This window comes from Pezoporus flaviventris, unplaced genomic scaffold (genome assembly GCF_033815535.1).
Source record: "Pezoporus flaviventris isolate CSIRO_AGI_PZ_B2104156 unplaced genomic scaffold, CSIRO_AGI_Pfla_v1 ptg000015l, whole genome shotgun sequence".
Classification (NCBI taxonomy): domain Eukaryota; kingdom Metazoa; phylum Chordata; class Aves; order Psittaciformes; family Psittacidae; genus Pezoporus; species Pezoporus flaviventris.
This window is the reverse complement of record NW_026892563.1, coordinates 38,108,916-38,135,475: the sequence shown is the minus strand read 5'-3', so window position 1 is coordinate 38,135,475 and position 26,560 is coordinate 38,108,916. Positions and strand designations below refer to the sequence as shown.

The following is a 26,560-nucleotide window of genomic DNA, read 5'->3' as shown; positions in this document are numbered from 1 at the left end:
ACCAGTTCCATTGCCCTTCTCTGGCCCCATTCCAGCACCTCAATGTCCCTCTTGTAGTGAGGGGTCCAGAACTGATCACAGGATTTGAGGTGTGGCCTCACCAGTGCCCGGTAGAAAGCAATCACTGCCCTGGCTCTGCTGCCCCACTGGTGCTGATACAGTCAGGATGCTGTTGGCGTTCTTGGCTGCTTGGGCACAAGCTGCTCATGTTCAGCTCTACCAGTTGGCACTTTCAGGTCCTTTTCCATGAGCAGTGTTCCAGCCACTCTTCCCCAAGCCTGGAGCACTGCAGGCGGTTGTTGTGGCTCAGGTGCAGGACCCAGCACTTTGCCTTATTAAACCACATATCACTGGCCTCAGCCCATTGATACAGCTTGTCCACATCCCTTGCCAGAGTCTTCCTGTCCTTCAGCAGATCCAAACTCCCACCCAACTTGTCATCTGCAAACTTACTGAGGGTGTCCTCAACCCCCTCATCCAGATCATCAATGAAGATGTTGAGCAACGGCCTTAACTAACAGTGAGCCCTGAGGGACGGCACTAGAGACCAGCTGACAACTAGCTGTGACACTATTTACCACCACCCCTTAGGCTCGGCCATGCAGCCGGTTTTCATGTACCAGCACCCGTTTCCATCTATCCTACACCTCCATGAATTTCTGCTTCCTCCTCTCACAGGCACCAAGCCCTTCATCTCCCGCCTGCTTTGGCACTGATTACCTTCCTCCAGTCCTCCGCTTACGCTGCAGCCTGCTCATGACTCCAGGGAGGGCGTCCGGTCGGCCTGGACGGGGCGGTCTGCCCCGGCACCCCCCCCTCCTGTTAGGACTGCGACCCCGCGGCAGCCGCCCCGTGCGGAGGCCCCGCCCACAGCAGGCCGGGCGAATGACGTTGCCGGCTGAGCCACTCAGCGAGCAGGAGCGGCGACACTAGCCAATGGACGGAGGCGAGAGGGGCGGAGCCGAGGCCTGACGCATGCGCGGGGTGGGCGGGAGGCCTGCACGTGTGGCGGGGGGTCCTGGTGCTGCCGGAGCTTGTGGCGCAACATGGGGCGGAAACTGGACCCGACCAGGCCGAAGAGCGGCCCCGGGCGCAAGGCCCGCAAGCAGCGGGGTGCTGAGGTGGAGCTGGCCCGCTTCCTGCCGCCAGGTAAGTCTGGCCCGGCGCCGCCTCTCGGCACCCGGTGCCGCTGGTGCGGGCTTTCGGACCGACCGCCGCGTGTCTCTCTGCAGAGCCGGAGACGGGCAGGAGGAAGCTCTCCAGTCACGGCCGGAAGAGGTGAGGGGAGCGGTCTGGCGAGCTGCGCACGCGGGGCTGACCGGGCCGGGGCTCACTGTTGTTTCCCTCCCGCCCCGATCCAGGGCTGCGAAGAGGCGACTGGGAGCGGGCAGCGGCCCCACGGGGAGGAAGAGGCCTCTAGGAGGAGGAGGAGGAGGAAGAGAGCCGGAGCCGGCAGGTGAGCGCCGGGTGCGTGGCCGGTGTTTGCCTGTCCTGGTGCCCCCTGGGGCGCCCACCTCTTTTTTTTGTTGTGGGGTTAATTGTTGTTTTATACGATTTTGTCCTCGTGTGTGGTCCCTGCAGTGCCGGGCAGTGATGCTGCCTGAAGAACAAACCAGCTCTTCTACATATGAAAGCCACTTCTGACTTACCCTGCCTTCACAGCAAGGCTGTTGGGGCAGGTTGGGTAGCCGAGGCTTTTAAGCTCGCTGCGTTGTCCTGTGTAGCCTAGGAAGGTGTTGCAGTAGGAAGAAGGAAGGGTAAAGATTTGGGAGGAAGTACTGTAATGTGTTAGTGCAAAATTGCATTATATATAGCAGCCTTCAAGGGTGCTACAAGGATGCTGGAGGGGGACTCTGCATTAGGGACTGTAGTGATAGGACAAGGGGTAACTGGTTCAAACTTTAACAAGAGAGATTTAGGTTTGATGTAAGGAAGAAGTTCTTCACTGTGAGGGTGGTGAGGTGCTGGAACAGGTTGCCCAGGGAAGTTGTGAATGCTCCATCCCTGGCAGCATTCAAGGCCAGGTTGGACAGAGCCTTAGGTGAGATGGTTTAGTGTGAGGTGTCCCTGCCCATGGCAGAAGATTAGAACTGGATGATCTTAAGGTCCTTTCCAACCCAAACCATTCTATGATTCTGTGATAATAAAATAATTGTAGCTCTGTTTTTCTTTGGTAATTCTATTTAGGTCTAAAATTTGGTGGAGAGATGAGAACATGCTTTTGTTTATGACTGAGAAAACTGGTCTGAAGAGTAAGGAGTCCCCTGTCTTGGACAGGCAGCTCAGGTCTAATGGGAAGGCCTCTTTTGTCTTATCAACTAGAAAACTAAGTAGGTTTTGAGAATGCCGTCTAACTTAATGGTTCTTCTGCCTGTAGCTGAAGAGCAGGTATCCCCGCAGAAGGAGAGACATGCCGTGAAGGCAGCAGGACAAACCCCTCGTGGCCGGTCTGGCTTCAGTGATGGCAATTCGAAATGGCTGGTTCCAGCCAAGGCCAAGAAAAGTGCACTTAAAAGAAAGAGCATGGAATTATCCAGCGATGGTGAGGCAGAAGAGGGCAGCTGGGAGATGGAGGAGGAGGATGGGAGCAGTGAGGAGATGGTGGATGATTATGGTGCCTCATCATCAGAGGAAGAAGAGGTAAGAGCTTTTTTGCTCTTAATTACACAATACTTGACTTTGCTGCCTAAAAGGACACATCAGGTCTGCAGGGAAAGGGTAACTTTATGGAGGGGGTTGTGGATGGTGAGGTAGCAGAGAGCTTTCTTTTTCTTACTTTCACAAGAGCAATTACAAGTTTAGCAGCTGATCCCAGCATAACATTTAGGGCTTTTGTTTGTTGTCCTTAAGCAGAGCAAGTAAAATTCATGGGAAGTAGGGGGCATCTGGGGATATTGTTTCATTTATCTTTTGTCTCTGTTTAGTTGCTGCCTATTGAAAAAGCTGCCCTGAAGCAGAAGCCTGACAGGTAAGGATCTGAGAACTTTGCCAGTTTGCAGAAGATTTCCTGTTTAGATGAGGAGCCTGCGTTCCTTCTTGTGCTCTCTCTGCCATCTAAGAAGTGGTAGTTGTGAGGTGCCTGTGTGATCCTGTTCTTGCATAAAACATTCATCCTGTTCTTTGTCCTTAGGGAAGACCTCAGTGAGGATGACAGTGAAGAGGAGGAGGAAGAGGCAGAAGAGGAAAGCAGGCAGAAAATGGGACAGAAGGAGGAAGAGGGCCCGGATCTGCAGATCAACCTGGATATAGATGAGCAATTTAAATTGCCAAATAGTGAACAGATTGAGAAAGAGGATATCCTTTTTTTCTGTAACATCCATAAATCATATGTGTGCATCAGCACGGAGCCTGGATACAGCCAAAGAGCTTCATTTGGACTTTATCACGAGTACTGCTTAGCAGGAATGTTTTGTGCATGACAAAACATTAGCTGTCCTACTAGATAGTGTGCAATGTTGTGCTTTTGTACAGTATATTTAGGAGATCTGTTATGCCCTGTATGGAGCTTGCCCCAGTTTCCTTTCTAGTCCTAAATGCATGTGTGTATTTTAACATGCAATTCATTCCTCTCTACCCCGATTTTCCTGGCAGGTGTTTGTGTAACCCATTCCTAGAGCCTCTGGTGAGCATAGTTTCAGCATCCAAAGTGCTTGCTCTTGGGTTTGGTGATTTTAATTTCCTGCCCCCTGTTTTTTCTGTTTATTTAAAGTAGCTAACAGAATTCTTTTAAATACATTGTAGTTTTGTCCAGTTCCATCTTTTGAATCCCCCCTCTGCTGAGCTCTGATGAAAGTATATTCCAGTGAGACCTTTCTGCTGCAGGTGTTGTTGTGATGCAGGAGTCCTGCATGATCAGGTACGCTTCTAAAGAACCTGTGTGTGAGTTCCTTGGCTGTTCATGATTCCTTAATGGTCTTTCTACCTGCTGAGCCACCTGACCTGCACACCATTCACCAGCGCATCAAGGGCAACATGGAGGTGCTGCAGGACTTTGGGGTGAAGCGGGAAGAAGGGCACACACGACAGGAGTACCTCGCCTTGTTGCGCAGGGATATGGCTACCTACTATTCCTACAGTGACTTCTTGCTCACAAAGCTCATGGACATCTTCCCACTCCCAGAGGTAGGATCCTCCCCTGCTTACTGCTGAGGGTTTGGCTGCCTCTATGGGTCTTTGTATCTCTATTCTCTGTCCCTTCTTTCATCCAGTTGATAAACTTCCTGGAAGCCAATGAGGTTCCCCGCCCCGTGACCATCCGTACCAATACGCTCAAGACACGGCGACGGGACCTGGCGCAGGTGAGCAGGACCCTGTGGCAGTCTCTGTGCAGCATGTCACACGGAGGGATGTCTCTGTCTCAGACCCATGTCCATGTCTTGCAGGCTCTAATCAACCGTGGTGTGAATCTTGACCCTTTGGGGAAGTGGTCAAAAACAGGACTTGTTATTTATGACTCCTCTGTGCCCATTGGTGAGATCACATTTCCTGTCGTAGGGCTGAGCTGACCTGCTCTTAACTCCCTTACTTTCACGTCATCTTCTTTTGTTCTGCTTTCCCTGGCCAGGTGCCACCCCTGAGTATCTGGCTGGGCACTACATGCTGCAAGGAGCCTCCAGTTTCCTCCCTGTCATGGCTTTGGCTCCGCAGGAAAACGAACGCATCCTCGATATGTGCTGTGCACCAGGAGGCAAGACCAGCTACATAGGTACCATCCTGCAGCCTTGGGTGGAGGCTTGGGAGGGATGCTCTGTGAAGTGATGAGTTCCCACTGGCCTATACAGAAAGGGGGAATGAACTTGTGGGAAGGAGAGGGTGGCTGTACTGCAGGCACAAGTGCAGGAGGATTTTAACCCCTTGATGATGTGCTTTGCCCTCTGGCAGCTCAGCTTATGAAGAACACAGGTACAATCTTGGCCAATGACAGCAATTCCGAGCGGCTACGGAGCGTGGTGGGCAACTTGCATCGGCTGGGAGTCACCAATACTGTAGTGAGTAACTGCGATGGACGCCAGTTCCCCAAGGTATGTTCCTGCCTGTTTTGGGTGTCCTTACCTACCTTGACATATGCTTACCTGGAGCTGCTGTACTGTCTCATAGTAAAGTCATGTTCTCCAGAGACAGCTGACACAGGAGTGTGTGTTGTTTGATATGGAGACGGGAAGGTGGATGTGGAGGAGTGATGGATCTTTCCTTCCTTCCTTCCTTCCTTCCTTCCCAGTCTTATGGTCTTGGTCTTATTTTGTGTTCCTGCCTATGAGTGTAATTCCAAATGTACATCTGCCTGTAGGTGCTTGGAGGGTTTGACCGTGTCCTGCTTGATGCTCCTTGTAGCGGAACAGGTGTCATTTCCAAGGATCCTGCTGTCAAAACCAACAAAGTGAGTGACCAGCAGGGACACCAGATGGGGACTCAAGTATAAGTCATGAGAGGAAGGGCTTTGGGCAGCTTTGTTCCTGAGAGAAGCCTGCAGTAAGGATGCAGATTTTGCCTTCTCTTTCCTGTTGCTTTCTCTTTCCTTCTTCCTTTCTCCTTTCCACTTTTCCTCTTTCAAGGCCAGGTCGGACGGGGTTTTGAGCAACCTGGTCTAGTGGAAGGTGTCCCTGCGTATGGCAGGAGGGTTGCAAGTAGGTGATCTTAAAGATCCCTTCCAACCCAAACCATTCTGTGATTCTGTTCTGTGTGTTGTACCAGAGCTAGGATTTTTGAGGTTAGTTCTGCAAAACTCTTCTATATCAAATGTGCTTTGTTCTCCTCTCACCCATCCATCCATCCAGTCACACAGCAGCAGAGGCCTGGGGTGCTTCTTTCTGGCTCTGGCGTCCTAATCTATCTTTCTCTTTCAGGATGAGAAAGACATCCTGCGCTGTGCTCACCTGCAGAAGGAGCTGATTCTTAGTGCTATAGATTCAGTCAATGCTGCCTCAGAGACAGGGGGCTACATTGTCTACTGCACTTGCTCCGTCATGGTAAGTCCCTTCCATGCTGTGTTGTGCACATCTACTTGGGAGACTGGTGAACTTTTGGTCCTAATACTTAGTCTCTGGCAGGTGGAGGAGAATGAGTGGGTTGTGGATTATGCCCTGAAGAAACGCAATGTTCGCTTGGTGGCCACAGGCCTGGACTTTGGCAAGGAAGGCTTCACCAGGTGCGTGCCGCATCACAAGCTGCACAGGTGCCTGTTTCTTGGTGGCCAGGTTTGAGCAGAGGTGTTCTATCACTTCTCACCCCGCTTCTCCAGGTTCAAGGACCGTCGCTTCCACCCCTCCCTCAAGTCAACGCGGCGTTTCTATCCCCACACGCACAATATGGATGGGTTCTTCATTGCCAAGTTCAAGAAATTCTCTAATGCCATCCCCCAGGCACCAAAAGGTAACCTAGTGCTGGAGCTCAGCTGAGCTGCCTGAGCCTGCCCTTACAGGCTGCTTCCTCTGCAGAAGCCATGTAGGTTCTTCTTACCCACACGTTACTCTCCATTTCAGATGAAGAACCTGCTGTGGAAGCAGCAGCTCCGTCTGCTGTCCCTGATACTGCCACGGAGCCTCGGCCAAAGAAGAAGAAACTTGAGGGATCAAAAGCTGACAAAGAGCAGAAGCTGCCACAGCCTACTTTGAAGAAGAAACGTTCATTGCAGGCACAGAGGAAACCCTTGAAGGCTGGCAGGCCTTCTCCCAAAATGATGCGTCCAAAAGTCCTTACCAGGAAGAAGCATAGGATGAAATCAAAAGGACAGTGAGAGGGACTGCTTTTCCAGGTGCTGGTCCCCTCCTTAGAGAGCAAAGGCTGCTCAGCTATGCATGTACCACCTGGCTTTGCTGCTCTGTGTAGATAATCTTTGCAGCACTGAGAGCCTGGCACAGTTACAGCCCTGTTTGCTCCTTTCCCTCCGCATCAAGAACTGATGCACTGACCCATTAAAAGTTTTATATTCTGGCTCAAGTATTGTCCTTTTTCCCTTGAACACAGAATTCTGCCCTGTCCCCTTACTCCTCTGCAGCAGAAACCCCTTTGTTCCCATCTGATGCCCTGGCATTTCTGGTGTTAGTTCTTAAACTCTGCAACATGGGTGTTTGTGAAGAAGCAGTGAGAGTTCAAACCCTAGCTGCCTGGTTGAAGTTTGTATTGTGTGGTGCCTGTGAGCAGGGTCCTTCATCAGGTGGGCATAGGGCAGGGCTGGAGCTCCTGGGCCAGTGTCCCTGTGCTGGTCCCCACTTCCCTGTTGTCCCTGTGTGCTAACCCAGTTCACTGTTGTGATTGCCCCATCTGACCATTGTGCTGGTCCCCAGCAGTCTCAGATGTGGTTGGTTCAGACATAAGAAGCAGGGGTCTGGGGTGTTTCTATTTAAATGTCAGCCCAGGTCCCTTTCCCTTGTTAGTGTGAGTTGATATTCTCTTTTTTGATTCTGCTCTATAGTCAATAAATCTCTTTCTAGAGCCAATTCATTAATAAGCTTTCTACCAGGTGTGTTTCTCCTTCATCATGTATGGAGACCTTGAAGCATGATTTCTCTACTTGCCTTGCTCAGCTCATGTGAGGCTTTGACTTGATTTGTTTTCCTTGCCAAGCTTTGGGTTCATGGGAGAATTTGGATGTGCTATTCCAGTGTTTGATGTTGAGGATAGCTGAATGCACTGGACTGTAGGATCTGACGAATCCTTTCTGCCCTGGTCTGCTACATGTGAGGTTGCTGCTTTCCCATGTTAGCAGGTTCAGCAAGCATTGAGGCTGAGTGTGAACTCCACAAACCTCCCTCAGACATGTGCACACGTGCTCTCAATGCACCAGATGGAGACTGATTAACAGAAATGGAGTCATAGTGCTGTACCCAGGAAAACACAAACAGCACCCACAAAACATAAATGGCAGAAAAGGCCTAATCCTGTTCGTGGTCACAAGCCCATCAAAGCTAGAGCATGTTAGTGCACCGTGGGCATACATGTTCATAGATCACATAGATCCTCAGACTGCAGTCTGACCAGTACTGGCTCTCAGACCTCTTCTGCAGGGGCTTGTCTAGCTGGCAGTTTGCTGGCGGATCACGAATGCACATGCATGCAGAGGAAAAAGCCAGAATTACTTTAATCTAAGGCCAGGTTGGATGGTGGTAATCGGGTACAGAGCTCAGCCAGGCACGTGTGCTGACCAGCAGCCAGTCCTGTGTGACTGCCCCTTTCTATTTATTCCTCCTCTCCATTTTCCCATGCTCACTTCCCTTGATCTAGCTTGGTGCTTCCCTTTTCCCTCCTTTGATCCTTCCCCTAAACATCCTTGGGTAAATTTTGCTCCCATAATCTTCCTTAAAACATTGCATGCTAATCCTTACACAATCCCAAAGTTCCCCTCAAGCATCCCATAATAAATCTGCACTTTCCCATGAAGCCCACAATAATTTTGCTTTCTGGTTTTTCCAGTCGTGAAGTTCCTGGCTGAAGCAATTCCAGGCTGTGCTCGAGTGCTTCCTGTAATGGTTCAATCTGTCAGTGTCTCCAGAGTCCTGGTCCCTGTTACAGGCCATGTTGTCTTCTGCTTTTTAGGGCTTTAGTATCTCTGTGGTTATTGTAAGTCTGTTTTGGGGGGGTGACTTTGTCTTTTTGTGTTGAATAGCCATTAATTAAATACCCTTATAGTGGAAAAGAACTTTTTCCCCATGCTTCCCGGTGAATCAGGGCAGGGAGGAGCCTCTGAATGCAACTGTCTCACTCCAGGCTTGTGTGGTGAGGTCTCTGATGCACAGAACCCAAGGGAAGTTTTCTGGGGTCTTTCAGAAAAGCTAAATAAAAGCAAGGTGCTATTAGGAAATGAACTACTCGATAGCAAAACGGAGACAATTATTGCAACCCCCTGTACCTGTACTTCAATACTGTGTTTCTGGTGCCCCCCATCTTGAATGACTTTAGGAAATGTTCAGGGAGGACAAATACATCACAAGTTATGGAATGGTTTGTAAGAGGAACAGCTAGAATGTAGGCCTCTAAGCTTGGAAAAGAGGCCATGCAGAAAGAAGTGATATAACAGTGTGTAAAATCGCTTTGTGGCATGGTTTGTGGAGAAGATGAACGGGGAGCAACTGTTGGCTCTTTTCCAATAACACAAAAAAACCAAAACCCTGGGACCCATCAAATGCACCAATGGTGCAGGTAGCCATGAAACTCCTCTCCTTTCTGCAGGGTATGGCGGGTGCTAGAAGCTTACGCAGGTTGAAAACCCAGCTGTATGCACCAGAGGCTGGTAAACAGCTGGCTCAGAAGATCCTCGAGCCATGAAATGCTAGAGGCTGGGAGGGATTGCTGCTTACTTGCCCTGGCTGCAATCCCCTCCATCCTCATCCTGCGCTGAACACTGATTCCTGGGCTTAGATGGACCATTGTTCTGACCCAGCTTAGCAGCTCCTGTGCCCCCAGGAGGTGGTCCCACTGCTGCGCCTGCCCCTTAGTGCTCCCAAGGCACATCCTGAGCTCTGCCTAGCACCTCGTGTCCTTCAGCTGGGCCCTGGCTGCACGAAGCTTGTGTTGCTTGTGGCAACAGCAGCCTCCAGATAGGCTGAGCCCTGCCTCTGCTCCTCCAGCCTTACGTGTTTTCCAGTTCTAGCAGAATTCCCCCCGAGTGAAACACAGGATGCCAGCATACAGCTCAGAACCGGAGCCATATGGCAATCTTCCAGCTGTAGGTGACTTGTACCTAGAAGGACTTTTACCTCTGGCAAGCCGTGAGCCAGTCCTTTCAGAGCGGTTGTAACGCTTTGCTGCTGCCTATTGAGATTCCTGTGTAGTCTTGGCTTGATAACCAGTTTATCTTGATAACCTCAGTGGCAGCAACAGAAAGTTCTTGGTTGGGATTCCAATGTAACCGTCTGGTTTCTAGTGGATCTCCAGACTATGTCAGGCCCTTCTGAAAGGTGAGAATAGATGCTGCTTTTAACCAGGCTTCCCTCTGTGTTCTGGTATGCGGCTGCTGTTCACACCAGCCTTGTGTTTGCAGCTGCCTTCTTATTCTTAATCTCATCTTTTGTTGCCTGAAAGATGAGATTTTTGGAAAATGTGACTAGTGGGTAATCTTTTAGTACTTTCCTTCAATATATTTGAATATCTGGCAACGTGGCTTGCAAGAGCTGAGGCAGAGCAAAGCAAGAACTGAGGCAAAGCAAGGGTTAAAAGCAGAGCTGAGGAGGAAAATTGCTATGTTATAAATTAGAAGCTGGTTGAGAGAAGTCAGTGCAATGTGTTGTATCTGTTCCTCTGTGCTGTGCACAGATGTCACAGGGGTGGCATTTAATGACTAGGAAGGAAAAAACAAAAAGAGTAGGTAGGCAGTTCTAGAATAGAGTTGCCACACGCTGTAAAGTTATTTAGGCTAAACAAGGCCAGAAGTGTTCAAAACAGACCTGGTGCCTGGGAGAGGTGAGGTTCTGTGTTCATGACTGCCAGTGCAGGGGGAGAAATATCACACATGTAAGATCATGGATTCGGTGGGGATTCTTCAAATCCTTCTCCCCACGTGGAAGGGGATGAGTCTCTCAGAGAAGCCTTATCAGGGTACAGTGAGACAGCCAGCTCCTGCCTGCCCGGCTCCAGAGTGCTGCCAGTTCATGTCTGCAAACCAGGAGGGAGGGAGGAAGGGAGGGAGAGGCAGGCACTGCTGCACCCTCGGCATGGTGGAAGACGGAAAAGGAATACTTCTATGGACAGTAATGTGTAATGGAAAGAGAAGAGACTCCAGTAGCAATGTGGCTTGGTCACTAATTCCAGTGATGTCATGTGCTGCAATGTCTGCTCCGCGCCGGGTAGGCAGCCTGCAGTGGCGTTGTCCTGTGTTGGGCTGTATCCAGAGGAAGGGACTGAAATCCTGCACTTCGGGGACCTGGGTATAAAATGTAGATCATGGAGCACATGCTCTGTTGCACATAACCCCATAGATGTATACACTTCTGTAGGGGCTGAATACACAAATGACCAAGATCGGATTGGTAGGTTTTGCTCCCCCAAGCTGTCCATCCTGCTAGGGAGGACAAGGATGTCTGCAAGTCCCACCTGCCTGGTATAGTCAAAGGGGAGTTGCTGAGAATAGTAAGGTCAGTTAGGACCCTGGCTCTTGGCTGTAGTACCTAAAACGACCTTCACATGCACGACCTGCCTACAAAACTCCCTCCTGGACTGGTGTTTGGGGTTTCTTAAGAGAAAGTCTATTCCCTCCTTTGCTGTTAGACAGGCACACTTCGGAGTGTGGGTCAGTGTGGTGATCCCAGGTCCTGCTGGCAGCTGCTCCTCTATGCCAATTTCTCCCCACTCTGTGTGCTGCTGGCTTTGCAGGGCAGCACAGTGCCCAAAAGTTCTTGTGTGTTGCCCAGAGAAGCTGTGGCTGCCCTATCCCTGGCAGTGTTCAAGGCCAGGTTGGACGGGGCTTGGAGCAACCTGCTCCAGTGGAAGGTGTCCCTGCCTGTGGCAGGGGGTTGGAACTGGATGAGCTTTAAGGTCCCTTCCAATCCAAACCATTCCATGATTCTGTAAGTATCCTGAGCAAGGGAACAGTAAAAAAAACGAGGCGTCACACTGCCCTGGCCTCTCCAGGAGACAGGAGGAGTGTTGGTAAGAAGAGGCACTGGAGCTCTGTAGCCCAGTCCCCTTTGGTAAATAGGACTGTCTGGGCTCTAAGTCACATCGCTGTGGCTTTGCACAGCTGAGCTCTGGGAACCATCAGGGATGGAGATCCCACCACCTGCTCCAGCACTGCGCTGGCCTCCTAGTGAAAAGGCTTTTCCTGATGGATGGTGATGCCCTCCTCCACTGGCACTTCATTAATCAGCTCCGTTTGCCAGGTTTCCCCAGCAGGACAGAAGCAGGACAAGCAGGGCTGAGGAAAGCGCTTGCTCCACGTTTTGTGGCATTGCTCTTGGCAGGTAAGGGGGTAAAATCAGGGGTACGTGAGGGAGGATGCTGGCAGAGAGCACAGGTTGCTGCATAGGCACGGAGGCTGCGGTGCATGTGGGGAGAGCAAAGTGACATGTGACAGGAGGGAGTCAGTGATGGTTTCCAGGGCACATGCTGGGAGGTCTTGGAGCTGGAGCTGCTGCTTCAAAACAAGCCTCTTGAGCAGGATCCCTTTTGTCCTTCTGTCCTTCCCTTTGCCCTGGCTATTTATTTGGCACTACTGCTGCTGGGCGCATGGCTCCAGCTGGTGTTGCAGCGAGGGTTTTTGGAAGACAGAGATCTGCTCCTGTCCATTAGGAAAACCTTCCTGTGCTCCTCTCCCTTGACAAAAGCATTGCTCGCAGTAGCTCAGCCTCTCTGGCCAGTTGCTCTAGAAAAGTGTTAAAAAGGAGGCGACAGAAGGAGAAGGAAAGCTCACTTCATTTCCCACCCTAAATCCATATGGGTGGGACTAAAATCCCATGTGTGTGATGGGAGGATGACACCCGTGGGAGTCATGGGTGTGCCCCGGAGGATGCAGGCACATTACTGGTGGGAGAGGAGATGTTAAAAATGCAAATGGAGAGCCCAGAGTTGCAGGCAGGACAGGGGAGACAAGCAGGTCACAGGACAAAACTGATGCTGGACACAGCAAGGCAGGAGAGGGGAACAAATTTCATTTGGTCTGCTCCCAGGCAAGAAAGGCAAATGAGTAATGGAGGCCTGGAGGAGAGGCAGCAGAGAAAACGCAATAGGCAGACTCCCAGTCAAGACCAGCAAAGCTGGTTACCATCAGTGAGTCCAGGATGTTTCTGGAAGCGTGGACTGAGCCAAGGGAAGGGCTGCAGCAGCCCACTGGAGCCTGCCCACATTCTGTCACAGAGTTCAATGTAGGGCATCTCCTTTAATTCAAACCCGTTGCTTGCTTACTCTTTGCTGTCGGCTCAGCTGGGATCTTAGAGGCTGCTTTGTGCAAATGCCATGCTCAGCTGCGCAGTGAATGTCCTGGGGGAATGGGTCATGAGCACGCAGGCGGCGAGGTAACACAGGTGTCCACATCCCTAAGTGTTGATGTGTGCAGTCTCAGCCCAGCGAGGTGAGGGACCATGCCAGTGCTTCTTGCAACATTGACCTGGGGTTGAGATCAGGGCCAGGGGGGAAAGACTGTAGACCTAAAACATGGGGCAAGAAACAAGACCCGAGGCTGCTTTGTGAACAACAAAGGAGAAAGCCAGCCGCAAGCCAAGCATGATATTTGAGAGGCTGACTGCCTCCACACATCCTCCTCTGCCCTCCGGCTCGCCATTGTCCGGTGTCAGCTCTCCGTAGGCGACTGCTGATGGAGCAGGGGCACGGCTGCCTTTGGAGGGAGGCTCGAGTGAGGACAACGGGGGGGGGGGTTCGGAGGTGCATATGGAAAGTAATGTCCTTTTTAAGGGGGGCAGCACCGGGGAGAGCATGAAAGCTATGCAAGTATTACTACTAATAAATTAAACAAAAAAGCAGCAGCACAGGCACACTGGGTTGGTGCTGGGTTGGTTGATGATGGGAAACGGTGCCCGGCGGGACTTCAGCTTGTGGTGCTGCAGAAGGACCCCCCCCAGTCTCGCTGCTCGCGGGCCGCGCACGCCGGAGTCCCGCTGGACCCGGCCGCGCTGCCCGCCCGTGCCCCATCCCTTTGCCTGGGCAGCCCCGAAACCGGCCGGAACGGACGCTCCTTCCCCCCCGGTCCCCGGGCGAGAAGGGGCGGGGGCCGGGCCGGGCCGGGCGAGGAAAGGGAGGTTTTCGCCTTGTCCCCTCCTCTGCTCGCTCCGCCCGGGGCCGGGCGGCGGGGCGCGGGGCCGGGCGGGGGAGCGTCTCTCCGGCCCCGCCGCATCCCCGCCGCAGCGGAAGCCGCACCCCCGCCGCCCGGGCCGCCCGGGCGCAGCCCCCGGCGCATCCCGCCCCCCCGGCGGGGCCCTGATTGGCGCCGGCGGCTTCGGCTCCCCCCCCCCCCGCGACCCGCTCCCCGTCCCGCCGCCGCCATGAACCCGCTCTTGGGCCCCAACCTCTTCCTTCTGCCGCAGGAGCAGCAGGGGCTGCCGGGCCCCGAGCTGCCGCCGTCGCCCGCCGGCCGCCCCGCCGAGCCCCTCGGGGGAGAGCTAGCAGCCCCGCCACCCGCCGCTCCCTTTCCCGCGCCGCCCGCCGCCATGGCCCTCCGCAACGACTTGGGCTCCAACATCAGCGTCCTGAAGACGCTGAACCTGCGGTTCCGATGCTTCCTGGCCAAGGTCCATGAGCTGGAGCGGCGCAACCGGCAGCTGGAGAAGCAGCTGCAGCAGGCGCTGGAGGAGGGCGGCGGGAGCCGGGGCCGCGGACCCCCGCGCCGCGACCAGGCGGTGCAGACCGGCTTTATCGGCCCCATCCGCTCCCTGGGGCTGGGGCTCGGGCTGGGGCTGGGGCCGGCCCGGGCGCTGGGGTCCCCCGGCTGCCGCCCCGGCGCGCCCGCCCAGCCATCCCCCTTCCCGACCGCCTCCCGCTTCATGCCCGGCACCATCTGGTCCTTCTCGCAAGCCCGGCGGCTAGGCCCGGGGCCGGAGACCACCCTGGTGCAAGGGCCGGGGGTCTCCTGGGTCCACCCGGACGGGGTGGGCGTGCAGATCGACACCATCACCCCTGAGATCCGGGCGCTCTACAACGTGCTGGCCAAGGTGAAGAGGGAGCGCGACGAGTACAAGCGCAGGTGAGAAGGGGCAGCGGGAGCGAGGGGCCCGAGCTGCAGCCCCCGAGGGACCGAAACTATCGCCGGGAAGGCTGCGGGGCGCTACCCGGCGGGCGCCGGTGTGGGAGAAGCAGGCGAGGGGGAGAGTCAGCCCTGGTCTGGCTTCCCGGGAGCGCAGGCTCCAGGCTGTGAGAGGTAGGGTCCTATGGCAAAAACACACAGCCCTGAAAACACGTATCTATGCCCGGGTCTCCTCGCTTTCCTCCTGGTGTATGAACTCTGTCGGGATGGTCGCTGAGCCTTTTTCCATCTTACCAGCCCGGCACGAGGGACTAGAAATGCCTTTCCAAGCAGGGAAGAAATACCGTGACTCCAGGAGCTGGTGTTTTAAAGGGAAGGGGGTCTGGAAACACTAGTGAAGGAGGAGCAGCTGGAAAGTAGGTGAGGAAGGTGAATGTGCAGCAGCGAGCGGGTTTGGGTTGGAAAAGGCTGCTGGGGAGAAGCCTTGGGGTACATAGGAAGGTGCCAAGAAGCCCCTCAGCAGGGTGGCTCCCCCAGGCCCTTCCTGCCTCTAGTACTCTCCAGGGCAGTGCCTCAGCAGCAATGAGCGGTGTGGGAGCACCCCACTCCTCAGGGGCTTTCCTCCTGACCCAGAATAGCTGCGGCTTGGCACGTGCCTCGGAGAAGGGTGAAGCAGAATGCAAAGCTAATCTCTTGGCCGGTTCTTCTTTCCCGTGCCGGGCAGCCGCCACTCTCGCATCACTTCTGTTTCAACCCAGTTTCCAAAGCTGCTTCCAGATCCACACGTAGAATGAGATCAGGCAGGGGCTGGCGTCGCTGGGTCAGGGTGCGGGACAGAGTGAGACCATTGCTGGCGACTACCCAAGTGACTGCTTTTTCAGAAGAGAAGTCACCTTAGGATGCTTTAGAAGCAAGTTGAAAGTAACCGATTATGTACCCAAAGGAGTGGTGTGCTCTACCTGCAGGAACCATGCTGCTGACCTGTGCTTCGCAGCCATGGGCTCTGATGCCAAGATCAAGGCCAGGGATCCATGATGACATCTTGTCTGTGGCTTTATAAGGCTTTGGCTGAGTAGACTTGACTGTCAGACTCTCCAAAGGCACTGAGCAAGGCACATGGAAAGGAAGAGTTGGTATCTCTTCTTTCCTACCAATTGCTGCGTGTACCTAAGGCCTTTTATCATTAAGCCAGGGGTCAGGCTCCCTCTTCAGGGGCGGGCAGCTCTTCTTGCCTTGTGTTCTCAGATTGAATAGCAGAAAGCTTGAGCCAGCCTTTTGGCCCGGAGGGCTCAAGACTTAAAGCTGGAGGAGACCAAGTTGTGTTTTGTTGGTGCTGCTCTGAGAGAGAGGGGAGCTTTTTGGAGTTGTCCCACTCTGTCAAGTGGGCTTTGGGAAGGCTGCAGGGGGGTGATGGAGAGAGCAGGGATGCTGGGGCAGGCAGTGGTGCACCACAAGCTGCTGCGGGCCAATGTTGTTGGTAGGATCTATTTTTGGACTGTGTTACCAGGAGCTGGGGAAAAGCAGACCCCACCCCCAGACCCTTTCCAGCACCGGGAACTTTCTGATGGGTTCAGCCAGGTCCCAAACAGGGGAATGGAACAGGAGGATCCCATTTCCACACGCTTCCCCATGCTGAGGGCTGACACCGGGGAGCAGACACTTCCCCGCCATGACTGGCTCTGACCTGGGACGGAGTGGCTGGTGTTATCCCTTTTCCACCTGCCTGGGAGCAGAGGGAAGAGGCCGTGTTAACACAAGACTTCCCGTTTCGTGGACCTATGGCTTGGGTGCTTGAGCTTGCGCTTCAGGGCAGTGTTGCCACCGTGCACCCCACAGCACTCAGAGCGGTGCCACAGAGGAGCTTCTTGTTGCATATGCAGGGATGGGATTCCAGTCTGGGATCCAGGAGAGGTGCAGGGGCAACAGGGTGGGACAAGAAGAGATGCAGCAGCAGGAGAGAGGCTCACAGGAGCCGTACTTGGGAGGAGCGGACTGCGCCTGGATGGCTTGCAGAGGGGCAAATGGTGCCTGTGAGTGTCATATAGACCTGCCAAGCACTGGGGATCTGAAAGTCTCATCAGGTTTGTGCTGTCTGCTACATCTGTATTCTCAAGTAGTTTCTATCTTGGATGCTACAAGGGCATGCTGGAGGTGTGGGGCGAGTAGTGTTATGGCACAGTGCGTAAGTCACAGGATGGTTTGGGTTGGAAGGGACCTTTGAAGAACATCTAATCCAGCCCCCTGCCATGGGGTTTCTCTAGATCAGGTTGCTCAAAGCCCTGACCTTGAACACTTCCTATAATGGGGCATTCACAGTATGTAATGGGGCAACCTGCTTCAGTGTCTCGCCACCCTCATCATAAAAAATTCCTTATTTATGCCACATCTAAATCTACCGTTTCAGTTTAAAACCATTGCCCCTTCTCCTGTCACTACAGGCCCTGGTAAAAAGTCTCCATCTTTCTGATAAGCCTTCTTTACATATTGAGAGGCTGCAAGAAGGTCTCGTTGATGTATTTACCCTCCGTGGAGGTGCACCAAGCTGCAGGGCATTCACCATTAAGATGAAGCTCAAACATAGTCCAGACATGGCCAGAGGGGGAAACTTTAGGTTCAAGTTCAGCTTCAAGCCCCAAATTCAAGCTTCAAGCATTCAAGCTTCAAGCTTGCCCCGCGGCACCGGCAGTGAGGCGCCCCAATGCCTTTTGCAGCAAATGGGGGTTTAAGGTTTAAGTGAACTTCTTGAGAGGACACACCTGGGGGAATGGGTAGCGGCTGTATGGACAGCACTGCATCTTGTCACATCCCCTGCTTTAGGAGGCCTGCCCTGTAGCTGGCAAGAAGATGGTCGGGTATGCCTGCTGCTGGGACCCTCCTGCTCTCACTCTCTGCCTTCTCCCAGTGTGTCAGCCTTCAGGCAGGTTGTTGCTGTCTCGCAGCAGTTCAGGAAGGATGCGTGGGCTGGTGGCCGTGGGGTTGTGTGGGTCGCTTCTTGCTTCCAGCCGGCAGCGACCTGGCAGCACTGGGCAGCACAGTGAGTGCAGTGCTGCAGGCAGGTTATTATTAGGAGTGGTGCATTGCAGGAGGGAGCCAGGGAAGAAGGAGCCAGGCAGGAGGTGAGCAGGAGAGATGTTTGGAACGGGTGGACGTGCAGATTCAGCACTGGCGGGGTGAATCGCTGCTGCTTCCCGCCTTTAAATCGGTGTTTATCTGATCCGTGCTTGTGTGAAATGAATTCTTCCAAGGATTAGTAGCTGTGCTTTACTTCCCCAGTCAGTGCGGGCTATACAGAGACCCGGAGGGAGGCGGGGACCAAAAAAGGGAGGAAGTGCCACGCTGGGAAAGATGGTAAAAATTATTTCTTACGATGGAAGACGTTTTTCTCCCTGCGGACTGAGGCGTTGTTTGAACAGTTCCCATATAAGGGCAGTTCTAGGTTTTATCTTTCTCCTTCCCTCTCTCTTCATCTCCTTTTCCCCCAAAGGGATGGGAGCCCCTTTGACTCCCCTTTTATAGCTGCGGTGTGGAGCCAACACCAACAAGAGGACTGCATGCTTTGTCTTTGAGTTAGGAGCAGGGTTGCCAGCCTTAACAGCTTAGAAATTCAGAAGCTGGGATTCTCCCACATCATCAGCTGTGGGATACCCCGAGACATAACAAGTGGGAAGGCTTTTCATGCACTGTCTGGTCTCCTAGACCTTAGGATTTATTTTTCAGACTTGGTGTGAGTAAGCTAGAGGAGAGATATTTCACATCCTTGTGCAGGGTCACGGTGCCTGTGTTGGTGCTTGCAGGCATGAAATAGAACCTGGAGATCACAGCACAAGGCAGGGCCCAGTCGTGGTGGCTTTCCCAGAGAAATCCCACTTTATTGGAGAAGCCTGGCTTTCCCAGAAGAGCAGGGAGCCGGGTGAGAATGCAGCAGCCCTGCCCTGTGTCACATTGCAGCGCACACGTCAGTGTTGTCTGCTCTATGAGAGAGTCATTTAGCAAAGAGCAGTACAGCCTAGTGGCCTCCCAGAAGATGATGGACTGGGCCAACACCGCAGCATAGGCCAAAATGATGATCTCACACAGTTGAAATACAATAATTGCTAGGTGATGTATATAGCAAGGCCGGGCACCTTGAAGCTCAGTCTTTTGCAGAGCTGCAGAGCCTAATCCAGTGCCCGCCGGCCAACCTGGCACAAACTGGGACAGTCCATCCTGCTCCCTTGTAGGATGGAACAGTGTTCTTTAATCCAACCTGTTATGCAGCAGTACAGTCAAGGGGACTTGTACCCTGTTCTGGATAGTATGGCCTGGCGCAGGGCAGCCTTCTGCATTGGTACAGGCAGAAGAGCAGCCCTTCGTTTTGGTGCACATCATGCTGCAGCATGGCTTGGTGTTAGGTTGGGGTTTGTACTTCTGAACAGCCTGAACTGCAGCACTGCAGCCATGCAAATGTGGTCCCAGATATGATGGAAATGGGGGCAACTCTGCTATATCTGCAATCCTGTTATTGAGTGTCAGAGCTGAACCTAATATGACCCAAAGCTGAGGGGCTTAGAGCAGAGATAGAGAGGCTGGTGGGGATGTGCTGGGCCATGGGCCAGCCCCAGAGCGGCAGGGCATGCAGAGCAGCTGCTGCATGCAGCCTGTGGTTGGTGTCCCCAGCTCCCCCCATTGCGGAGCAGGCAGCCATTGGCCAGCCCCCAGCAGGGACAGGGGAGAGCTGGTGGGGCAGGGTTTGTGGCCAAGAGGGGGGCTGATGGGCTTGGCAGCTGCCGTCTTCTGCAAACAGGCAGTGATGCATTCCTGGGCACGTTCTCCTTCCCATCATCACCCCCTCTTGGATAGCTTTGGGGTGAGCAGCTGCCGCTCCCTCCTCTCTCTTTGGCAAGGCTGGTGGGATTTGACCAGCGTGTATGTCTCCCTAGATGGGAAGAGGAGTACACGGTGCGTGTCCAGCTTCAGGACCGGGTGACTGAGCTGCAGGAGGTGAGCATCGCTGTCCCCCTCCTTCCCCTGCACCCCAGCTGCCCTGTGCCAACACTGATTTGTACATCTCCCTTTTTCCGGCGCAGGAAGCCCAGGAAGCTGAAGCCTGCCAGGAAGAGCTGGCCATGAAGGTGGAGCAGCTCAAGGCAGAGCTTGTTGTCTTCAAGGGACTGATGAGCAATGTGAGTCCCTAACCCCTCTCCGACCCAGCAGCAGTCTCTTACCCAAGTAGTGGGGCTGCAGAGAAAAGCAGTTCCTTGGTGGGACATGTCCAGCACAATGGTATTCTGGCAGGGTTGGTCCAGGGTGCAGCGAACAAAGTGGGGATGCAGATGGAGTGCTGCAACACAGGGGATAATGTGGAGGTTGCTGTTTGCCTTGCCTAATGCTCCTCCTTTGTCTCCTTCCCGCGGTGCTGTGGGTTCAGAACATCACGGAGCTGGACACCAAGATCCAGGAGAAGGCCATGAAGGTGGACATGGACATCTGCCGGCGCATTGACATCACTGCCAAGCTGTGCGACGTGGCACAGCAGCGAAACTGTGAGGACATGATCAAGATGTTTCAGGTGAGAAGCGTCTGCTGCTGCCCCAGGCTCAGCCACTGGCTCTGGGGAGGAGAGTTCCTGAAGGAGGTAGAAGAGACAACACCAGCCCCCTGCTAGGGGAGACGCTTGGTCACCCTTGCTCCTTGCAGTCCCTTGCTCTCTGTCTCTCTTCGGAGGACCTGGTGAAAGGGCACAGAGAGGAGGTGGAAAGCTCCAAATGTTGCTTTGGGCACCGAGAGTCCCCTCAACCTCTTGCTGACCTGTTGCTCTGGGCCCGGGGATCCCGCAGTGGTAGGGGAGCAGCTGCAGGAGGGAGATGAGTTGCTTGAGTGTCTGTCTCTAACTCCATCTCTCTCCTTCCCCTTCCCCTCTCCGTCATCTTCTCTCTGTCTCTCTTCTCTGTCTCTGTCTCTTGTCTCTTTCTGGATGTCGCTGCCTTTCTGTCTCGCTCTCTTTGTCCTTACAGAAGCAATTGGTTAGTTCCATTCAGTTGGGAAAGTGTACAAATTTTAAACTTTGTGTAAATAAGGTCGGACTGTAAATACTGACATATGTCACCTTCTTCAGACTCTTGTCTTTTTTCCTGTTTCTGTCACTGTGTTTCCCTGTTTCTGTATGGGGCTGGTGGGTGATTTGAGTTTTTCTGCAATAAAGCCACATTGTTATTTTCTCATCAGATTCATAGATCCCATCTTTAGTTGCTTAGTTTTAATTTTAGGAAATGCTAAAACCATGTTTTATCCATTGCACCATCTTTAACCTGGTCATAATGAGCCCATCTCTCTCTTTCTCTCTTGCTTTTCTTCCTTCCTTTCTTCCTTTCTCTCTTTCTTTCTCTCTTTCCCTGCCTTTCTGTCCCTCCGCCATTCCTTTCCCCTCCATCTCCTCCTGACTGCCTGCTCCCGACCTCGGACCCGGCCTCGTTTCTGTAGTCTCTGCACTTGTCTCCCGTTAAGGTCCCAGCCTCGGTGGGGCGGAAGCGGGAGCGCAAGCAGGTCAGCGACGAAGACACCTCACTGTCGGAGAGCGATGCCTCCCGAAAACCTGAAGAGGAAGAGGAGGACGAGACCACAGCCATGAGTATCAATGAGGAAATGCAGAGGATGCTGAACCAGCTGTGAGTGCGGCTCTTCCGCACCTCTGCCACCGGCGCAGAGCTAGGCTCCAGCACCAGGCTCCCCCCTGCTGCCTGGAATGGGGGGGGTCAAGGAGGGCTGCTGCTCCTCTCACAGGGGAGGGTGAGATGGGAAATGCTGCTGCAGGGTGCATATACCCTATGCTCTGCAGCACAGTGGGACTAACCACCTAGGAGACCTGAGCCCACCCGTGCTGTGGGTGGAAGCTGGTCCAGCCCCCTTCCTCTTGCCCCCTTCCCAACTTTTGGGAGTCCCTGCCTGAATTTTCCAGGGCTTCTGACCAGCCCTTTCCCATTCCACTGTTGGGTTTGGGCACACTCAAGCTCACCCTGACCAGACCTCCAAGGGCTGCAGCCCTGCCTGTTAGTGGGGACGAGGCTTTCAGCACTGATGCAGCCTTCTGCCTGCTGGGGTTTTGCTGCTGCATGCTGATACGCTGTTCCCTTGCCCCCAGGAGGGAATATGACTTTGAGGATGACTGTGACAGCCTCACGTGGGAGGAGACAGAAGAAACGCTGCTCCTCTGGGAGGACTTCTCCGGATACGCCATTGCAGCCGCAGAGGTGCAGGGGGAGGTAACAGTGGTGTCAGGTCCCCTCAGTGTGAATCAGCCTTGGGTTGGGAGACTCGGTCCTTCCTGAGCCTGGGAAGATGCTCCCTCAAAGACCAGACTTCAGAGCCTCCATCCCTTGCAGGCCTGTACAGATGCTTCCTCTCTACATCCCATCTTCTCCACGTGAATACGTTACTGCATCCGTGTGAAGGTCTCCTTGTTAGACAGACTGGGGATACGTAGCATGAAAGACATGCTGAGGGCATGGCCCACATGTGAGGAGAGCCACAGCCCTCCCAGTAGAGAAAACCTCCTCTGGCTGGGCTGCTCTCTGGTGGGCTCTTCAGCCCACTGCCTGCTGTGCAGCAGCTCTGCCCAAACAGAGGCCTCAATGTCTGGCCAAATTCCTCACCATTTCACATCTTCGGCCTTCAGCACTCTCTATGGGATGTGTGGCTCTTGGGGGTGGTCTGTGCTCTCCAAAGCTGCTGGGCAGTGGCTGGGCTTGTTCTGATCTGACATGCTGACTGCCCTGCGTGGCAAGTCCTGGGTCTCCCTACCCCATGTTGGCAGAACTGGCTTGTGCCTCATTTATACTACACTGCTTATGTTTTCCCAGTTCTTTCTCTGATATCTCTCTCTCTTGCCTTGGTTCCTCATGTTGGATGTTTCCGTGGCTCTAAACATGCCATCTCCTCCCTCCAACAGCAAGATGACAGCCTGGAAAAGGTGATCAAGGACACGGAGTCGCTGTTCAAGAGCCGTGAGAAGGAGTACCAGGAAACCATTGACCAAATAGAGGTAGGAGGAGGAAGTGGGGATGGCATGGCACAGAGGGGGATGGAGTGGAGTGAATGTCCAGGGAGGGAGACACCATGCTGGAGCTGGTGGTTCGTGACGGGGGGCAGCAGCTTTGGGTCTGGCCATGCCCCCTGCCCTGCACCACACTGTGCCTTGGGCTTATCTCTGAACCATTTCCCTTGTGCAGCTGGAGCTGGCCACAGCCAAGAACGACATGAACCGCCACCTGCATGAGTACATGGAGATGTGCAGCATGAAGCGAGGCTTGGACGTGCAGATGGAGACTTGCCGGCGGCTCATCACCCAGTCTGGGGACCGGTGAGCTTCAGCGGGAGGGCCGGGATACCCGTGCTCTGGGGAAGGACTGAGGCCAGGGTGGTGGTGAGTGGGAGCTCCATAGGGTAATACTTGTGCCCTGCCCTGGTGTGGCACAGAGAGAGCGCCGTTCCCAGGGGCTGTTGGCTTCCTGGTGACCAGCCTCCACACAGGTCTTGGTGCCACCGCTGCAGAAGGTGGGTTGTGCACAGGAGTCAGTTTTGACAGCTGAAGCCATCTCATCTCTATCGCACCCAGCTGGTGAGAGGAGCTGCTGTTGTGCAGGGACATCATAAAAGTCCCCACAGGCATGTGGAGCCAGGGTGGCTCCAGGCAGGGGCTCTCTGTGGTGGGCTCTCACTGACCCCTATTCTCACATGCCTTGGTAGGGTCCTCCTCTGGGCAGACCCCTCCAGCACCAGCTCTGCTTCATGCTCTGGACCTCACTGATGGTGTCCTCTGGGACACCCTCACCAGCCTCTAAGGATTCTCACACATGCCCCACAGGAGTGAAAGAGACACTAAAGCTTCTCTCCTTGCTCTGGTGCCCCTTGCTCACAGCGAACTGGGTCCTTTTCCTCCCTCTGGTCAGTGCTGTGACTGTTGCCCTTTACTCTTCTCCACAGAAAGTCTCCTGCCTTCACCCCAGCCTCCAACAGTGAGTCAGCCCCGAATGAGGAGAGCGAGGAGTCCGACCGTGACCCTCCCAGTGACGCTTCCATCAGATAATGAGGGGAGGACCCGCTCTGTTGGACACCCTTCCTGGTACAGGGGTGCCTGAGCCATGCCTGAGAGAGACTGTCAGGGCCATGGAGCTGCTGGTAAACGTCTGTCGCCCAGGCTCACTCCCGTTTTGGGGAGCTTGGCAGATCCCGCACCCCCTTGCCACCAGATATCTCGCAAATGGGAATAGCTAGATACACCTGAGAGCCCTTGTTGGAGCTGCTCAGCCTCCAGCCCCTTCTCTGTTCCCTTTCCCTGCTATGGTTAAACCACGGTTTGGGCAGGGAGGCTCCAAACCTGCCACGGTGGCATTCGCCAGGACCTGTTCCCAGGTTCCTCCAGACCCACCTCCGTCCTGGTACGCTTTGTCCTGCCCCCTGCCCTCCCTGCACCACATGGAGCCAAACAAGAGCCGTATCTTCCTGCAAACTGGACCTGACACTGGTGCCAACTGGACCGAGCCTGGGATGCTCTCTGTCCTTGCTGCTGGCCCCGTGCCTGGCTGGTCCCCGTGCCAAGCCGAGCACCCCAATCCCCCCCTGCCTCCTCCAGGGCAGGGGCTGAGCCCCGCTCATGGTGCACTTTGCTTTGCCGCACGTTGGCGGTGCGCTCATGTCTGTGTTACAGGGACAAGGGGTCATTAAATGGGACAGTTTCCTTTTCTACAGCTTGGCTGGGTGTGGGCTTTCCTTGTGCTGCGTGGCTTGAGGTTGGGGTTGTCCTCCACTGGACCCCCAAGCCCACGTCAGTGGGGGCCTCCCATGGGGCGTTCCTGGCCTTTGGGTGTGCTAGATGGGGCAAGATCCCTGTTCTGGGAGCCACTGGCTCTTGATGGGCCATGTGTAGCACTGGTGCTGCATTGGGTGCCTTATTCTTAACCAGTATCATCATTGATGCTGGGGCTGTGGGATTGAAAATGAAGCCAAATGTGTCTCACAACTTGCGGACCTTCCTCTCCCAGCACTTGGTCTCCTCTGCCACATCAGGGTATCAGTCCCAGAGCATCTTGCTTGCCCTCAACCCCACATCCAAATTCTGTGTAACCACAGTGGGGTTTCCCCTGTCCCACCTTCTCTTCTGGCATTTGCCTGGCTGGGCCTTGCACATTCTCCTCTGGTGATGGGAGGCTGGGGTCTGGCAGGGTGGCAGGAGCGGGTGAGCAGCCTGCCAAGAGGCAGTGTTCCGCAGGGCTGTTTGCTGACCTGGGCTGTACAGCCAAGGCAGGCAACACTCCAGAGAAAAAAGCTTCTCTCAAGGTCCTGAAGAGAAGAGAAAGTAGATGACAGCAGAGGTTTTGGATCATCTCTAAGATTAGATAAGAAAGGTAAAATGAGGGCTGAGGGATGCAACAGTTTTATCTCTGTAGGTTTGGCTTGGGTAGCAAACACTGACGTGCACTTGAGCTGTAAGCACAGGCACATCCTCACACTGCAGTGCAGAGGGTTGGTGTTTGGGCAGGGTGAGGTTCTCTGCCTGTGCCTGCAAGACATGTTAAGGCATGTGCTGGCATTTGAGCATGGGCTAAGCTGGCTGGTTGCAGCCAGCATCGCGGTGAGGCAGGAGACATGAGGCCCTGCCCAGGGCAGGGCGCAGCTCCTGAGCGAAGGGCCTGCTGTGGCTGGGCTCCAACTCACAAGTGCCATCTTCACCTCGCAGGGGAGCCTTGGGGGCAGCAGGGTAGCAGCAGAAGTGTACTCACTGCCCCGGCTGTGAGAGACAGTGGGAGGTGAGGGCCTCTGCCCACCCTGAGGCAGGGTCTTCATCTCCTCACCTCCCCTCCATGCCCCCTTGCCAACTGTTTCTGCTTCTTTCCCTCTTCCCTTTTTCTTCCTAAAGGAGCTAAAGCCAGAGGAAATACTGTAAACTGGCCTTTTCTTTTGAGTGGTGATGGCGCATGCACAGTAGATCAGGGATCACGTTCTGTCCTGCCTGAAGGATCTTCTAGTTCATGCAAATCCCCTTTCCAGTATGTGTCTTTGCAGCATCTTCTGTTCTTTCTCTGCTGTGGAAATCTCTGTGAGTGGCTGGCTAAGCCTGCCTTCCCCTGTGCATAACCCATCACATGTACCTTGGCCTCTGAGTACTTCTTAAGAAACCCACAGGACTATAGAGCATGTTCCCTGAGAGATTTCAAGTGTGAAGCACAGGACTGACTAGTGCTGCCAGATGCCTGTGTACCAAGACGCATGTGGACCCCAGCCCTACACTGCTCATCAGAGCTTCATTTGCAGTGAAGCCGAGACCTACTCCACCCATGTATTCTCCGTACTATCAGCAATAGGCTCAGATCCCCAACCACTGTCACAGCCCCTGACATCTCACTGCAGGGCCTGCAATGCTGATCCTTTGCCTCAGCAATTTCTCAGCATGAGAAGCACAGCCCAAGGCCCCCAGTATTAGATCATCTCTCCTCCATCTACCTGTCCATCAGTGGTGACCCCATATCTTTGAGGAGATGTGAACCTTCCATCTGTTCTCTGTGGGCTCCTCTTCATTCCTGGGGGAGTATCTAGCCTACTTTTCTCCACCAGGAGCCCTGCTGGGAACCATGGAGCCTAAGAACTGCTCAGCACTGTGTTGCTTCTCACATCCCTAACCTCATCCCTTTTCCAGGATGCTTCTTGGCAATCTCTGCTCAGGAAGCGATACCAGAAGAAATTGTCTAGCAGAGACCCAGGTCATGGCTGCTTGATGTTTCTGAACACTTCCTGGTCTGTATTCATCTCACAGGCAATAATTGTATCTCATTTCCACTTAGGCTCTAGCCCATTCAGAAATGTTTGTTTGGCCTAGGCTTTCTGAAAGACGTGGTTGCAGGGGCAGCTTGGGCGTGGATGGAGCGGGCCTTTTCCTATTCTTGATCAAGATGATAAATTGATGAA

At 54.0% G+C, this 26,560-nt stretch overlaps 2 protein-coding genes across 7 annotated transcripts; both read left to right on the top strand.

Annotated features, from left to right (window-relative positions):
* The first annotated feature begins 1,015 nt into the window (after positions 1-1,015).
* Positions 1,016-6,930, top strand: NOP2 (NOP2 nucleolar protein). Its single transcript, XM_061454135.1, has 16 exons — positions 1,016-1,149; positions 1,233-1,278; positions 1,362-1,456; positions 2,378-2,640; positions 2,925-2,968; positions 3,131-3,294; positions 3,923-4,122; positions 4,209-4,298; positions 4,383-4,470; positions 4,565-4,705; positions 4,882-5,021; positions 5,288-5,377; positions 5,844-5,966; positions 6,048-6,145; positions 6,239-6,369; positions 6,480-6,930. The coding sequence occupies exons 1-16, from the start codon at positions 1,047-1,049 to the stop codon at positions 6,731-6,733; spliced, it is 2,070 nt and encodes a 689-aa protein (XP_061310119.1). The 5' UTR covers positions 1,016-1,046; the 3' UTR covers positions 6,734-6,930.
* A 6,862-nt stretch (positions 6,931-13,792) lies between these two features.
* IFFO1 (intermediate filament family orphan 1) lies at positions 13,793-23,995 on the top strand. Of its 6 annotated transcripts, XM_061454106.1 has the most exons (10): positions 13,795-14,623; positions 19,543-19,603; positions 19,690-19,785; positions 20,031-20,171; positions 20,617-20,679; positions 21,083-21,267; positions 21,741-21,861; positions 22,548-22,640; positions 22,828-22,958; positions 23,582-23,995. In XM_061454106.1, exons 1-10 carry the CDS (start codon positions 13,926-13,928, stop codon positions 23,682-23,684), a joined length of 1,692 nt encoding a protein of 563 aa, XP_061310090.1. In that variant the 5' UTR covers positions 13,795-13,925; the 3' UTR covers positions 23,685-23,995. The 6 variants fall into 6 exon arrangements, with proteins under 6 accessions (XP_061310087.1, XP_061310090.1, XP_061310086.1 ...); XM_061454103.1 differs by lacking the exon at positions 20,617-20,679 and having other exon boundaries at positions 13,793-14,623; positions 20,031-20,180; positions 21,741-21,849; XM_061454102.1 differs by lacking the exon at positions 20,617-20,679 and having other exon boundaries at positions 13,796-14,623.
* The last annotated feature ends 2,565 nt before the right edge of the window (positions 23,996-26,560 follow it).